This window comes from Boleophthalmus pectinirostris, unplaced genomic scaffold (assembly GCF_026225935.1).
Source record: "Boleophthalmus pectinirostris isolate CB_2022bp ecotype Guang Dong unplaced genomic scaffold, ASM2622593v1 HiC_scaffold_20, whole genome shotgun sequence".
Classification (NCBI taxonomy): domain Eukaryota; kingdom Metazoa; phylum Chordata; class Actinopteri; order Gobiiformes; family Gobiidae; genus Boleophthalmus; species Boleophthalmus pectinirostris.
The window spans coordinates 2,110,615-2,127,567 of NW_026571153.1; the positions used below are offsets into that span (position 1 = coordinate 2,110,615).

General features: G+C 39.4%; 1 protein-coding gene across 1 annotated transcript in view; it reads right to left on the bottom strand.

Annotated features, from left to right (window-relative positions):
• tmem185 (transmembrane protein 185) overlaps positions 1-16,691 on the bottom strand; it is a 25,810-nt gene extending 9,119 nt beyond the window's left edge. Inside the window, exons 1-5 of the mRNA XM_020938697.2 lie at positions 16,487-16,691; positions 13,038-13,214; positions 10,060-10,267; positions 7,129-7,212; positions 5,638-5,814 (exon numbers count right to left, since the gene is read on the bottom strand). Coding sequence (XP_020794356.1) covers positions 5,638-5,814; positions 7,129-7,212; positions 10,060-10,267; positions 13,038-13,214; positions 16,487-16,524 — 684 coding nt within the window. The 5' untranslated portion in view covers positions 16,525-16,691. The remainder of the gene's footprint in view (positions 1-5,637; positions 5,815-7,128; positions 7,213-10,059; positions 10,268-13,037; positions 13,215-16,486) is intronic.
• Between the last annotated feature and the right edge of the window lie 262 nt (positions 16,692-16,953).

Genomic DNA, 16,953 nt, shown 5'->3' on the forward strand with positions numbered 1-16,953 from the left:
CTAGGTGGCGCCAGCCTGACTACATTCCACCTCCATTCACTCAAAAAAATTGCAGTTTGAACCCTCACATTGTCCAGTGGTAAAGAAAATTGGTGTATGGGTAAGTCATAGACAAGAAAGATTTCACATTTTAGTTTGATCGGAGTAACTGTTTCTGAGATATCGCAATTTAATTTTTTCACTTTTTTTGCATGGTCCCCGAATTTCAAATTGAATTTACTCAACAACGACTGGTCCGATATCAAAAAACAACGAGTCTCTGGAAAGGGGGAATCATAAGGAATCAAAACTCTGGCATTTTTATTTTTGCATTTGAATATTTGAGATAAATTACTGTTGTGGAAAAAGACTCCGTTTGTAGACACTGATGAATGTTGAAGTAAAGATGCAGAGTTTATTTTTGCAAGAAATAGGTCTGACAGAACAACAAGCAGCATGTCCCTCCGACGTCAGACCTCCAATGATACAAGCACCGAGTTTATATAGGTTGAGATGACCAGAGGACGTACGTTTCAATGTGAGAAGGTGACGACTCCTACTGAGGTGTGGCCAGATGTGTTTCTATTGGCCTTCCTGAGCAGGATGTCACATGTGGAGTCATAGTGTTTGGTCCACAGAAACAAAGAGACAGTGTCAGCATCACCTCCAGTCTCTCTCTCTAAAACCTTCAAATCAGGCAAGAAATCTCGGGGTAATAATGGACTCAGACTTGAACTTTAACAGCCACATCAACTCAATAACATCTGCAGCCTTTTACCATCTAAAAAACAGAGCAAAAATCAAAGGTTTACTGTCTAAATCAGACTTGGAGAAACTTATCCATGTGTTTGTCTCCAGTAGGTTAGATACTGTAATGTTCTGCTCACTGGTCTCTCCAAACGAGCTGTGAGACGCTGCAGAACATCCAGAACATCCAGAACATCCAGAACATCCAGAACACTGCAGCTCGGGTCCTGACTCGAACTAGGAAGTACGAGCACATAAGTCCTGTCTCAGGTCTCTGCACTGGCTCCTGTGCCTCAGAGACTTTAAAGCAGTCTCTGTTTGTACAAGTCTCTCCATGTCCAAGCACCAAAGTCCATCTGTGACATGTTAGTGTCATATGAACCATCTCACACTCTGAGGAGCTCAGGGACCAACTCCTGCTGGTGCCCAGAGTCACGACTAAACAAGGGGAGTCAGAGTTTCAGGTTCATGCAGCTAAAACCTGGAACAGTCTGAACATGTGAGACAGACTCTTCTGTGACGCTGTTTAAATCCAGACTCTAAACATTTCTGTTTAACTGTGCAATATAACTGAAAGGTTTTCATTCACTCTTCTCTCCAATTTATGTCTCTCTTTTTTATTTTAATCTTCATGATTATTTATGTTTTGATTTGTTTTTATTATGATTTTAATGTATTTCTTATTCTGTAAAACACTTTGAATTACTTTGTGTACGAATTGTGCTGTACAAATAAACTTGCCTTGCCTTTAAACAATAGGAGAGACAAAGGTCTGAAACCCAACTGCTTGATTGGATTTGCATTCACATTCACCTTCCTGACCAGCTTGCTTCTAGATAAGATTAGATAAGCAAAAAGGAACAGAAGCATTTACATTTGAAGGATGCAAGGAAGCAGGAGCGTTTACACTGAAGGGTCTTTTCCCAACTTTATGAGTTTCAGTTACAAGACCAAATGTTGTTTCTAAAAGACAAAATAATCACACAATATTTTAATTTCCTTTACATTACTTTCTACATTTTGACCTCGAAATTGACAATAAAAGGACATGCCCGACCTCAATGACCCCAACAGAAAAAATGTAGCCCTGTATGTCGACTACAACATATAAAAAAATGTGGAGGGGTTTTCTTTTCCATATTTCAGGAAACTGGGATAGAATTAAGACCCGTGTAAAATGTAAATAGAGACTCCACGTGTTTGCACTACAGTTACAGTTTGTTCTCTAATGACTCTATGACCTGACCTCATAGTTATTTATGACCAACTGTATCGGCTCCTGTTTTCAGTTTCTATGTTGCGATAACAGTGGTTTCAGAGATATAATACAAAGCACATACTGTTGTGAACTCAAGGCTGTGCTGGTCACACCTTGAAAAGATTGGCCATAAAAACCCATTTAGACTTCTTAGTTTCCTTATAAGAACATCGTCATACTTTCTATTCCATGTACCGTCTTTTTTTGGACTATAAGTGGCTCCAGAGTATAAGTTGGACTTTTTGGGGGAAATGTACTTTATAAAATGAGAGACCAGGAGCCGACGTTTCCTGTGTAAAGTCACGTTGTAGTAAAAAACAATAGAAGAGAGAACAACAGACTGTTAACGTCACATATGAACAGTTCTTCAGATAAACTATAACATAAACAACAGAACAGAACAAGTTTAACCAAACTCTCCATCTCACTCCAAATCACTAAATCCATTCAGTTCTTCATCCTCGGTGTCACTTCTGAACAACTTGGCCTCGACCTCCGGAGGTAAAGGAGGTAAACAGAGACTTCCTCTTCTGTGTCGCTGTCGTCAGACTCAGCATCAGTTCCAGTTAGAATTATTCTGGTCTTTCTGAATCCCGCCCGGATGTTTTCGGTGTCACTGAAGTCCAGGCTTTGTCCGTCCGTCCAGTGACTTCAGGAAAGTTTCACGGTGCATCCTCCCGGTGTCACAAGTTTGTCGCTCACTCCAAACTTTCTTTCTGCTGCTCGATTTCTGTTTTTGGCTGAATATTTGAAGTGTTAGAACTGTTGTAGTCTGCACTGAAATGGAGCAAAGGATCATGGTCTATGTAGTTCGTTCTGTCTTTCTAGCTGTTGCTGCACCATAACTCTTCATTTAAGCAAAGAGACTTGTAATCCGATATATTGTGATGGTCCAAGACATTATTGTGAGAACTTTGACGATACGACATCACGATATTTTAGTTATCGTTACATCTCTACCCTACAGTGAATGACCGAGAACAGTGGACGACCGATTATTTTTTGTTCAGCGTCTGGACCGTACAGTTTGTCTGATGTGTAAAGAAAGTGTGGAGGTTTTCAAAGAATAAAATCTGCGTCATCACTACGAAACCCGCCACAAACGAGAGAAGATGAAAAGAAGTTTAGTGATCCTTGTCCTAAGTGAAGCACAGAGTGGGACAAGGACAAAAAAACAACACCGCAGCAACGTAAGCACACGATAAACCACAATACAACAGCGAGGGCATGGGATACAAGGCCTGGAGTCGGCCTCGGTCGGGTTCCCGTCAGAGTCCACATCAGCAGGCGTCAGTTCAAGTTTCTCTCTTATCTCCAGGGTGAGTAAATTCCGCCGGCCTTGGCCAAGACAGGCTTTGTCTGAGGAAGGCCGGTAAGATAGGATCGGGTTGTTTGGATTTGGGTTGAGCAGCTGCGATCCGTTGTTTATGATGTGAAAATTGCCACAAAATCCAACATCTTTTAAAGTTGTAGGTCCCTGTCAGTAGCCAGGCTGGTACCACCTAGTGCCTCCGCTCGATTTCATTTCTCTTCAGCCACAAGGTCAGGAATCAGAATACACTAGACCACAGGTGTCAAACATACGGCCCGGGGGCTAGATCCGGCCCTCCAAGACCTTTAATCTGGCCCTCGGCTGATTTTCCACTCAAATATTTGAATATTATTTTCTATTAAAATGTTGGTAATTTTCTGTGCCGCTGAGCATAGCAGCGTCTCCAGTGTCTCTGTACGTGGCCCCTCCCACCAGAGCAACACAAATGAAGACTTGTCTCTTTCCAAACGCTCTTAAAGGACAAACATAAACATGAGAAAAGTGGAGTCGAGTGCAGGATTTAAAAAAAAAAAGACTTATTCCTATTTGCAAACAAGTTAATGTTAAAACATTGTGTTGAAATTGCATTTTTTTTTTAAGTTTCAGGTTGTTCATTTTGTAAAAGAAAGAGTTCATCAGTTAAAAAAGATTTCTGTAATAGATTTGTGTTTCTGTGTGTTTATATGACATGAGTTTTCTGATCCGGCCCCTTTGGGATCAAAGTAGGTTGGATACGACCCCTGGACCAAAATGAGTTTGACACCCCTGCACTAGACGGTTTGCAAGAACCCCAGAAGTGCGAGTTCGTGCACCAAGAGCCAGACATTCTGTGTTGGCAACGATTCCCGAGATCGAGGATTTAAAGCCGGAACAAAGAGAATGTTTGGTGAATTTTATCAAGTGGAAAGACGTTATTGTTCTTCTTCCTACAGGGATTTGGAGCATTACATACGTCACGATCAAACAGCAGCGATTGGTTAAATTAAAAAATTTACCCGTCTACAGTCGAGTGAACGAATCCTAATGCTGCGAGGTCACACTGTTTACACCAAGTCAAACCGGCTGATGAATCAGACTACCCAGTCAGTCCCTGTCAGCACTAGTCAGCTGAACACGAGCTCTTTGTGACTGATTACATTATGCTCTGTAAGAAAAACCTTTTTGTTTGTGGGGAATTTTTTCACTGTAGTTCCAGTAAATCAACTTGTGACAGTTACAAAAGCACCAACACCCTCCAGTTATTTTAATACATCCATGGGGTTAAAAGGATCAAGGTAGATCAGGATGCCTGGCGGGAAATACTGAACAGTCTTTTTTCTACCTCTGTCAAGTTACAATCGGCCTCATTGTTACGGAGAAAAGAGTAAAAGAGTGAATGAATGGGGGGAAGGGTGTGTGAGCGCTGGAGCAGACCATGGGCAGACTGTGACTCTTACGAGACTGAAACTCACCAGAACAAAAGAAAATCACCAGATTTTTCAAAAATGTTGAAAAAAATTCCGCTACAATTTTCGATACAGAACACTTTTGATTACATGTATTACAATTTGATACGATATTTCAAATCAAATCTATTCGATACGGTTCAGTAAAAAACAAAGACTAAATGACGGCTGTGACACTAATAGTCTTTTGTCTTTTTTAAACCATTAAGTCCGTGCAAAGTTAATATGAAAAACGCACATTTTACTCAAAACTATAAACTGTGTCGCATAAACAGGTTTCCTTTCTCCAAACAAGCAACACACTGAAGCTTACACAAAATAATTTAGTAAAATAAACAAAACAAAAAATAATACTGTTGGCGATATATCGATACAGCAGCCCACGATATCCATACTGTATCATCACATTAAAATACAGTATATGATATATCGATATTTCAATAATTTTGCACACCACTAGTTCGTATATTGTTTGACTAAAACACACCTGAGATCATTAAATTTAAGATTTTACTGAAAATTTTACACATTTTTTTCCTGGTTTGACAGTTTTCAGGGTTTCAAATTTTACTTTCTGGTTGAAAATCATGAGATCACGCTAGAGAATTACGAAAAAAGTTACGCACTGTACTAATGTTTAAAATATTCTTTTGGGTAAATTGTGCTGACCTTTTGGACAGAATTCTGATTCATCATCATTGTGGGAGTCTTTATTTCCTGTAATTCTCAACATATTATTCATCTTTTCTTCACAAATCGCTTCTTGATCGGTTTAAAACTATCATTTATCTTTACAACAGATATAATCCAACCAAATAAAGTCAAAATTAGAGAATCGTCGCGCTTTAAACACGGCGCATTTGTGACGTCGTGCTTTCGATGGGCCGGTTGTTTACCTCGAAGGTGAGCAGCGGCACGACGATGGTCATCCAGCTGATGGCCATGGTGATGTGCGTGCGGCGCTGCTCGGCGATGATGTCGATGGAGCGAAGGAACAGCACGGACCAGATGATGTAATAGAGGACGACAAGGCACAGGAAGGACATGAGGATCCAGAGGGGGACGCACACCACCTGGACACACGGAAGAGAGCGGGATACGTCAACAAAAACCACGTGGAATTCAAATATTCTCCTTGGAATTTACATGGAAATAATAATTCTGAATCGAGGTTTACATTAAAAAAACATGTTAAATTGTCTTTATTTAATGTGTGTGAGCGTCTGGGGGTGGGGGAGGTTCTGATCGGACAGAGACACCAACGGATTTACGGCGACCGGAAAAGAAAACACACACTTCAGCTGCTGCCGGCTTTTCTGTCATCTCGGTTTTGTTCGTTCCTCCACAATCCGTGTGTCGTTCGTTCATTCGTTTTTCAATATAAAACCAAAAATGAGAAAACAAAAAAAAAAAAACTATTTTCTTCATTATTTGTCTCCAAAACCAAAATGAAAAAACAGATAACGATTAGGTTTTGCAGTTTTCAATTTTGTGTTTCAATGAAAAATGGAAAAAAATTGATAAATGGTTTCCCGTTTCCGTGACTTAAACTGTGATGCTGGACTGAACCAGGACTAAAACAGGACTAAACCGTTTTCAGTCCTGGTCTCAGTCCTGGTCTCAGTCCCGGTCTCAGTCCCGGTCTCAGTCCCGGTCTCAGTCCCGGTCTCAGTGCCGGTCTCAGTGCCGGTCTCAGTGCCGGTCTCAGTGCCGGTCTCAGTGCCGGTCTCAGTCCCGGCACTGTTGCCGGTCTCAGTCCCGGTCTCAGTCCCGGTCTCAGTCAGTCCCGGTACTGTTGCCGGTCTCAGTCCCGGTCTCAGTCCCGGTACTATTGCCGGTCTCAGTCCCGGTCTCAGTCCCGGTCTCGGTCCCGGTCTCGGTCTCGGTCCCGGTCTCGGTCCCGGTCTCGGTCTCGGTCTCAGTCTCAGATCTAGTATAGTCTGTATGCGGCGCTAAAGTCCGGCATCGCAGTTTAAGTCACGTAAACGGGAAACGGCCGATATCCCTTTTTTCCCTTTTTCATTTAAACGCAAAAATCGAAAGCTGAAAAAAATTATCGTTATCGCCGTCACCGTCTAAACGAAAGACACTTCCCATAAAATATTTTGTCATTTTTACCCACAAGCGTTCTCGTGTGAACAGACCCTAAAGGTAAAAAAAAAGGAGCTGTTCACTTGAAAACAGCTTCATGACATCACAAGGTGGAACAGAGCATTTGGAGCTTAGATGTAGACAAACTAATAATTAAGAGTTGCTCAAACATGTGAATGAAACAAAACACAACTCTGACTCCGTTTTTGACGAGGAAATGACATTAGAACACGTCTTAAAGCTCACAAGAGTCAGTTTTGTGTCATATTGGACTTTTAAATGTCGTTTTTTCTCACCAGCCAGGGCCAGTTTATGATTCTGTCGAGTCTCAGAGCGATGAAGATGAACTGGAGGATGTTCACGGAGCACAGGACCTCCAGCTGAAAACACAAGAGCAGATCAGTGTGACAATCATCAGAAGCATGATTAAAAAAACAAAAACAAATGTAAAACTGTGTTGCAAAAGAAGTTGGGAAACAAAGCACCTGGTTAAAATGACTCAGTAAGTTGCTAGGAACTTGCTTCAGTGTTATGGAGCAATGTGAAATACCAATGAAATCTATGATGAAATAAAAAATAAGAGCGTGCAATCATGCTGCATTCACATGGTGCGGGAAAACGTATCTTTTCCACTTGCAAAATGGAACGAGTATGTTGTTTTTTCTGTGTTTTTTTATTTTATTGTACTGTACTAAGTTTTACAGTTATTTTATCTCTATACTTTTTCATTTAATTGTGTTTTTATTATTTTTATTATTATTATTTTTAGATCATCCAGTGCCGTCGCTCACCCTTACACCACGAAAGCAAAAACTCTTGAGAATTTCTTTTGAAGCTGTGAATATTTGGGCACTGCTTGAGGTTTTCTCTCAAGATAAATATAAGAATAGGTACCAGAAAGTTCTATGATTTAAAGTAAAGTACAATGATTTACTATGATTTGTTTTCTGACCCGAGCGCCTGAGGGAGTGGCAGCGGGTCACAGTAAATCGCTGAGATTTTGTTTTATTATTTTATTACTTTATTTCTATGTTTTATTTTATTTTTATTACTTTATTTCTATATTTTGTTTTATTTTTATTATTTATTTCTATGTTTTGTTTTATTTTTATTATTTTATTATTTTATTTCTATGTTTTGTTTTATTTTTATTATTTTATTACTTTATTTCTGTTTTGTTTTATTTTTATTACTTTATTTCTATCACGCCGGTAAATTGGATTCAAATGCAACACAAGTAGTCAGGCAAACAGGTTATTACAAGTTATTTAAATAACAGAAGGTGTCCTATAACAGGAAATGTTATTAATGACAACTCAGACTGGAAATATAACAGGGGAATATAAGATATTAAATGTGAACAAAAATATCTTCCAAGACTGGGAATACACTAGTAAAAAAACACACTGGGAGGAAACTCAGGAACAGGGACAACAAACAGGGAAACTCAGAATTGCAGAAGTCACAAACAGATCAGATTCAGGGAACACAGGGTTTTCAGATTTGGGGTTTTCAGGAGCTTGAATGTCTGTCTTAACAGGTAGACAATCTGGCAAAAACTGAGGGAGCAGAGGGAGTATATATAGACTGGGCCTGGGCTGATTACAGAATGAGGGGCAGCTGTAGAGAAAGGAGGGAGGTGGCAAAAGGAGGACCGGAACAGACTCAGAAATGGAACTGGACTGGGGAAAAAAGTAAACAAAAAGGCAGAACTGTGACAATTTCTATCTTCTGTTTTATTTGTATTACTTTATTTCTATCTTTTGTTTTATTTTTATTATTTTATTTCTACCTTGTTTTATTTTTATTATTTTATTTTATATATTTTGTTTTATTTTATTTATATATTTTGTTTTATTTTTATTATTTTATTTATATGTTTTGTTTTATTTTTATTACTTTATTTCTATCTTCTGTTTTATTTGTATTACTTTATTTCTATCTTTTGTTTTATTTTTATTATTTTATTTATATCTTTTTTTATTTATTATTTTATTTATATATCATTTTATTTTTATTATTTTATTTATATGTTTTTTTTAATTACTTTATTTATATGTTTTGTTTTATTTTATTTTTTTTATTTCTACCTTGTTTTATTTTATTATTTTATTTATATATTTTGTTTTATTTTTATTATTTTATTTATATGTTTTATTTTTATTACTTTATATGTTTTGTTTTATTTTTTATTATTTTATTACTTTATGTTTTTGTTTTATTTTTTATTATTTTATTTATATTGTTTTATTTTTATTATTTTATTACTTTATTTCTATCTTTTGTTTTATTTTTATAATTTTATTACTTTATTTCTATCTTTTGTTTTATTTTTATTATTTTATTTCTGTTTTGTTTTATTTTTATTATTTTATTTCTATCTTTTGTTTTATTTTATTACTTTATTTCTATCTTTTTTTTAAATTTTATTATTTTATTTCTGTTTTGTTTTATTTTTATTATTTTATTACTTTATTTCTATCTTTTGTTTTATTTTTATTATTTTATTTCTATCTTCTGTTTTATTAGTATTACTTTATTTCTATCTTTTGTTTTATTTTTATTATTTTATTTCTACCTTGTTTTATTTTTATTATTTTATTTTTATTTTTTGTTTTATTTTTATTATTTTATTTATATGTTTTGTTTTATTTGTATTACTTTATATGTTTTGTTTTATTTTTATTATTTTATTACTTTATGTTTTGTTTTATTTTTATTATTTTATTTATATGTTTTGTTTTATTTTTATTATTTTATTTCTATCTTTTGTTTTATTTTATTACTTTATTTCTATCTTTTGTTTTATTTTTATTATTTTATTTCTGTTTTGTTTTATTTTTTATTATTTTATTACTTTATTTCTATCTTTTGTTTTATTTTTATTATTTTATTTCTATCTTTTGTTTTATTTTAATTACTTTATCTCTATCTTGTTTTATTTTTATTAATTTATTTATATTGTTTTTTGTTTTTTTTTTACTATGTTATTATTATTAATTTATTTCAATGTTTTGTTTTATTTTGACTTGTAGGCAAGTCAGGGCAAGTTCATTTGTAGAGCACAATTCGCACACAAACTCATTCAAAGTGGTTTACGGAACAGGAAATACATTCAAATCACAAAACAAACTCATCAAATAAATAAATATCATAAAATAAAAAAAGTTTGCGGTTTCGCGATCGTGGCGTTTGAGGTTTCGTTACCGCGACGGCGGCGGTCTCACCTCGAGAGAGCGGTCGTGCCTGAAGCCCCAGACGCAGGCGGCCACGGACACCGGCGACACGAAGAAGAGCGGCATGAAGACGAGCAGCCAGAAGTAGGAGCCCCGGGACACGCGGTCGCACACCAGCACCTCGAACATCAGCAGCAGGACGTGAAGACCCACGGCGATCAGCATGGCCTTAAACTCCACGCACGTCTCACCCTCCGCCCTGCACAGAGAAACGAGGGAGGAGAAACGAGGGAGGAGAGACGAGGGAGGAGAGACGAGGGAGGAGAGACGAGGGAGGAGAGACGAGGGAGGAGAGACGAGGGAGGAGAGACGAGGGAGGAGAGACGAGGGAGAGTAAGAGGCAGGGAGGGTGAGAGAAAGGAGGAAGAGAAACAAGGGAGAGAGGAGGGAAGAGGAGAGACACAGAGAGAGGGGGAGGTAAGAGAAGGAGGCAGGGAGAGAAACGACAGAGAGAGAGAGGGAGAAAGAGGGGGAAAGAAATGAGGGAACGAAGAGAGAAATGAGTGAGAGGAGAGGAGAGAGGGAAAGAGAGGAGAGAGACGCAGGGAGGGTGAGAGGAGAGAGGGAGAGAGGAAGAGAAACGAGGGAGAGAGAGAGGGGTGAGAGTGAGAGAGAGAGGGGGAGAGAGAGGGGTGAGAGTGAGAGAGAGAGAAAGAGGGGGATAGAGAGGCAGGGAGTGGGAGAGAAATGAGGGAGAGAAACAAGAGAGCGAGGGAGAAGAGGCACAAAGAGAGGAAGATGGGGAGAGGAGAGACAGAGAGAGGGAGAGAGGAGAGAGAGAGAAACAAGGGAGAGGGGAAGAGAGGAGAGACAGAGAGAGGGAGAGACGAGAGAGAGAGAACAAAGAGAGGTGGAGAGGAGAGACAGAGAGAGGGAGAGGGACGAGAGAGAGAGAACAAAGAGAGGCGGAGAGGAGAGACAGAGAGAGGGGGAGGTGAGGGAGAAGCAGGGAGAGAAACGAGGGAGAAAGAGGTGAAGAGAGAGAGGGTGAGAGAAATGAGGGAGAGAAACAAGAGAGAGGGAGAGGGGAAGAGAGGAGAGACAGAGAGAGGGAGAGGGGGAGAGACGAGAGAGAGAGAACCGAGAGAGAGGCGGAGAGGAGAGACGCAGAGAGAGGGGGAGGTGAGAGAGAAGCAGGGAGAGAAACGAGGGAGAAAGAGAGAAAGAGGTGAAGAGAGAGAGGGTGAGAGAAATGAGAGAGAGAAACAAGAGAGAGGGAGAGAGAGAGAGAAACAAGGGAGAGGGGAAGAGAGGAGAGAGAAACAAGGGAGAGGGAGAGAGGAGAGAGAGAGAGGAGAGAGGGGGAGAGGGGAGAGCGGAGGAGAGTCACAGAGAGAGGCAGTTAGAGGGAGAGAGGGAAATAATTTTTATTCAGAATTAAATTATTTTTAATTCGGAATGAAGGCTGTACCACGTGGTGAAGTTTCTTGAGTGCATCACATGGGCATATGTGACGGAGTCGCTCCGTCCGAGCACGCGCTTACTTAAGCACGCCCGAACAAGCCCGCGTCAACTACCCACCTGTTTTCATTCATTCCGCACCGTACCCCGCTCTGTTGCTCACTCCTCGTCTATCCACTCCGGTCCCCGCTAAATATTTTCCGTCCGCTCACCACCGCAGTAGCCTTGGGTGCACACAAGTCCGCTGCCAAATCCTTCACCTCCATAACTTCGTCTTCCATCTACCTTTCCGCATTATCCATCCCCTGTCCTCACGCCCCACTGGCAAACAGAGCACTGATCTGACACCTCCTTTTTCCGGTTTCGTGCGCGGGATCTCCGCATGTGACGTCACTGCGACGTCATCACAAGAAAAAACACAGTTAATCATAAAATATTAATTTCTAATTCCCTATTGCTGCTACAGGCGCAGAGATAGGGCCATTTAATTTACTGTATTTTTCTGGGTTTTACATAATTTTGTTGTTATCAGTAATTTGGGTTTTAAGGGGGAAAACCCACATTTCTTGGTTAATTGGCTTGGGGGAGGAGTCATGGGGGATAAAAGAGGGCCACTCTCCCTCCCTCAGTCAGTTCCAACCTGGACCTGGAAGAGGAAGGTAAGATAACAGAAATTTAAGCAGACTTTTGCTGGTGTATTTGTATATATTGTAAATACTTTTTCTTGTTTCACTTTTTGTTGTATAGCACTCTTCAAACTTTCTTTATTTGGGAACACTAATTAAACACTCAAAAAACATCCTTCTGACTACGCCATCATTATTACAATAAGATAGAACCCCGTCACAGCATATTAAACACTGAATTTATATATTTGTTTGACTATTACACATTGAGTTGTTTAACCACTGAAATCTTACGTATGTTTAAAGGTACCACTGTGTGAAACATGTTTGCTTTTAAGGTAATCTTTTGCAGATATAGGTCCTTTTAAGGAATTTCATTGTAAAGCAGCAGCAGTGGAGATGGTTCGGCCTGGTGTGAAACTAAACAAACGGGTGATTTACATTGGGCTGCTGTCAACTCCCTAAACCTAAAGGAACGCAGAGATACTCCAAGGAAGATTCAAGGCGTTACCTGTTCAACATATTATTTGCATGTTCATATGGATGTCTATAAAATCTGATTTGAGGTATTCAGAGGCCTGATTTAAGACCTGTGTAGCCGTAGGCGGTCAGGGGTAACGATCTGACCCAGAGCTCTGTACTAGAATTGTATTGTTTAGGGAATAAATTCTTTTTGATTTTAATCGATCGATTCCAGTGGTTATTTTTAAGAGAACACGCTTAATGGATTTTGAAGATACCTAACAGGAAATAAAAGCTCTCATGTAAACGTGGCGATTGACATTTAAAACCACTTCAGGTTTCATGTTTTTGAGGAACAACGTTACAACATCTCGAGGTAGAAACGTGGTAGAAAGCTCCAAAAAGTTGCTTCCTGCTGAACATCTTTAACTCTGTCGTGGATATTGGTGTTGGTGTTGGTGTTGAGCCGTTTTGCCTCACCTGTACTGAGGGTTGTGCGCCCACACTCCGGTGCCCACGGACGCCCCGATGATCACCATGAGCTTCCAGAGCCAGATGGGAGCGAACACGGCCCAGTAACTCCACTGGATGAGTCCGTCCAGCCTCAGCGCCAACAGCACCGAGAAGAGCAGCAGGCAGCAGTAGATCAGGAACTTACTGAGGAAACACACACAGACACGAGGAGATGTCAGACACTGTTCTTCTCTCAGGTGAGGGCGACACACTTGGAGTTGGGATGGTTGGTATTAGGGCTGGGTATCATTAAGAAGTTGCCGATACGATACATACCTCGACCCTACATAGGCAACGATACATTAGAGACCGACCGATATGGATTTTGTTGTGGCCGATATGAAACCGACATAATGGGAGTTGGAGCTGCCGATATATTTAGTGAGGTAAAAATTCACTGTAAATGTTGAATTGTTTAAAAAACTTAGGTTTGGCTCTGGTGGATTTTAAATTGGGTTTATTTAGGCAACATTTATTGTTATTCTGCCTCTTTACATCATATTTACAGACGGTAGGTTGGCTTTATGGCATTTTTGCATCACATTCTAGACACTAGTGATGAGTATTCCAATTCTTTTTAGAGAACCAGATCTTTTGGCTAAAATGCTGCTGGTTCTTTTGGCTCCCAAGCAACTCTTGTTGAGATAGTTTTGTTGCAAGCAGGTCTAAAGCACGTCTAAAGCAGGACTGAATCAGGACTGAACCAGGACTAAAACAGATCTAGACCACATGTAAAACAGGACTAAACCAAAACTGAACCAGGACTGAGTGTCGGGACTCGGTCTCTATCTCGTGCCCAAGATTAGTCCTGGTTTATTTATTTTATGCTGAACTACAGCCAAATATGCACGTTTTTTTTAAATCCTATGTACACGCAAATTTCTCAAAGTTTCGTTTTCAGCCGCTGCTGCTGTGAAACTACCACGAGTCTGCACGCGGCGTGAAGAGAAAAAAAGTGAGAGAAAGAGAAAACATGGCTAGCGATGTGGTTTTAAGTTTTGTTTCTGTGAGAGTTGAACAACTAACACATTATAATGTCAAACAGCTGATGTGGCTCTAGAGTCATTACGGTTTATATGTCGTAAAGTTTATTTATGCAGATTAGTGCAGATAGTAATAATAATGATGATCATTTTAATATAAAAACGTTAATGATTAATCGATAATCGATCGTTAATTCTTCCGACGATCGATTAAGAAAATTTCACCAAATGCCCATCTCTAACTAGAACCATGCTGATTGCTCATTCTCAATGATACCAGCCCTACCTTCTACTGTGGCTCAGCAGGCTTGTGTTAAAAGGACAATAATTCATTTGTTGTGGGTTTATCCACTTTAATGCACTTAAGTTTTTTTTGGAATTGTTGTTTTGTTTGAAGGTCCAGTCTAATATGAATGAAAAACTGACTGAAAAGGCTACCGGAATATTTAAAGAATATTAATTAAACATTTACTTTCTTTTAAAAACATGTCTGAAAATTTATTCTAGACTGTTTATGCAATATTAAAACTTAACCACAATTGATATTCGGTTTTGGTTTCGGCCAAGAGTTAAATTTTTATTTGGTTTCGGCCACAAATTTTCATTTCAGTGCTTCCCTAATATTTTAGCTAAACAAATGACAATATATTTCCTTCTTTACTGTTGGCAGGGATCAAACTGGTCAGAAATCGAGACACGTGGGATATTTCTTGAATAAACAAATCAGTGGGTTTTTTTTTTGTAAATCTGCTGGGACAGGGGGACACAGGGTCAAAACTGGAACTGTCCCGAGTAAAAAGCGACATCTGATCACCCTAATTTACCCAGATTTTTTTTTTTTTCCTCGGTAATTCCACTCATTGCCGGAAACTAAACCAGGTCTAAACCAGGACTAAAACCAGGACTAAAACCAGGACTAAAACCAGGACTAAAACCAGGTCTAAACTAGATCTAAACCAGGACTAAACCAGGTCTAAAACCAGGACTAAAACCAGGTCTAAACCAGGACTAAACTAGATCTAAACCAGGTCTAAACCAGGACTAAACCAGGTCTAAACCAGGTCTAAACCAGGTCTAAACTAGATCTAAACCAGGACTAAACTGGATCGTGTCTCCTCGTCTTCTATCAATAATAAAGGAAACTCTGGGCTTTTTATAATTTTTTTTAATCAGACAAAACATCTTATGTTTCGATTTCCTCGCCTTTGTTTCTCTACAGCACAGGTGTCAAACATACGGCCCGGGGGCCAGATCTGGCCCTCCAAGACCTTTAATCTGGCCCTTGGCTGATTTTCTACAAAAATAATTTAATTATATTTTCTATTAAAATCTTGTTAATTTTCTGTGGTGTTTATCACAGCAGCGTCTCCAGCGTCTCTGTACGTGGCCCCTCCCACCAGAGCAGCACAAATGAAGACTTGTCTCTTTCCAAACGCTCTTAAAGGACGATCGTTTTGACTGTTGACCGTGACACCCTCATCAGAAAAATGTCCAACATGAGAAAAGACCAGGACTGAGTCAGGGACCAAGACTGAGACCGGGATCAGACAAGAACTGAGACCAGGATTGAGACCGGGAACAGGACCAGAACTGAGACCGGGACCAGACCAGGACTGAAAACGGTTTAGTCCTGGTTCAGTCCTGGTTTAGTCCGTATGCGGCAGAATATTCCCGCATCACATTTTAAAGTCACGGAAACGCCATTTCCCATTTCTGTGACTTAAACCAGGACTAAACCAGGACTAAACTGTTTTCAGTCCCGGTCTGGCCCCGGCCTCAGTCCTGGTCTGGTCCTGGTCTCAATCCTGGCCTTTCTGGTTTGGTTCCGGACCTGATTTAGTCCTTGTTCATTCGAATGAACAAATGATACACAGATTCTTCTCCTTTACAAAATGCTCCAAATTCTCCATTCTCCACGAGCAGCCGATATTCTCATAATATTACCACTTTATTTTGACTACGACTTTATTCTCAATAAATTACTACTTTATTCCTGTAAAATTATAACTTTATTCTCGTAAAATTACAACTTTTTCTGGCTTCGACTTTATTCTCATAATATTACGACTTTAATGTCGAAATGTTACGACTTTATTCTCGCAGCGCCAGCATCTTTTATTTTTTTCATCTGACCCTTATACTCCGTCATATAAACAAACTGTCAAGCTTCAAGAAATGTTAAAACTTGTATTTGTTGATGAGATTCTTGGCCTCTTAACTCACATCTGTAGCATTAGCAGCTTCATTTGGCCACTTTCTACAATCCATTTTCGTTTTATTCGGGATAGTTATTTCACAATACCACAACAAGCCAAAATAAAACAGTTATTTGTGTTTAATTTTGTTTCACGTTGATGTATTTGTGACTCAAAAACGATAAAACTACAAAGTGGAACGGATCGGGCAGAGTGGCTAGCGCGCGGCTAACGTTACCTGGGGTTGAAGTCCTGAAAAAGTCCTCGTAAATTCATGGCGGAAGCGGTCGATTCTAGCCCACAGACATCGGTTTAACGGGTTTGGGCTCCGGGGTGGAGGTTGTGCGCCGGATCTGAGGGTTTGTCGCGGTTTAACTCCGGTTTTTTCGGCGGTTTCATGTCGGAGCCGCGCTGGTGCTAAAGCTGCTAACGACGCTAACGACGCTAACTAGTTTGTTTTGCTTCGGCGTCGGAAGTGACGAAGGACCGGAAATAAAAATAGGTAAATAAATAAATAAGCTAAAAGCCATATTTATTTTTTAAATTAGTATTATTGAAGTGTCAACATCATTTTACATTTTAACAATATTATTATTATTTTTTCTGCCCCCGTCTGTATTAAATAATATTGGTCTATAGAATATTGTGACGTCATCTGAAACCAACTAAGACCAGGTCTAAACCAGGTACTAGACCAGGTACGAG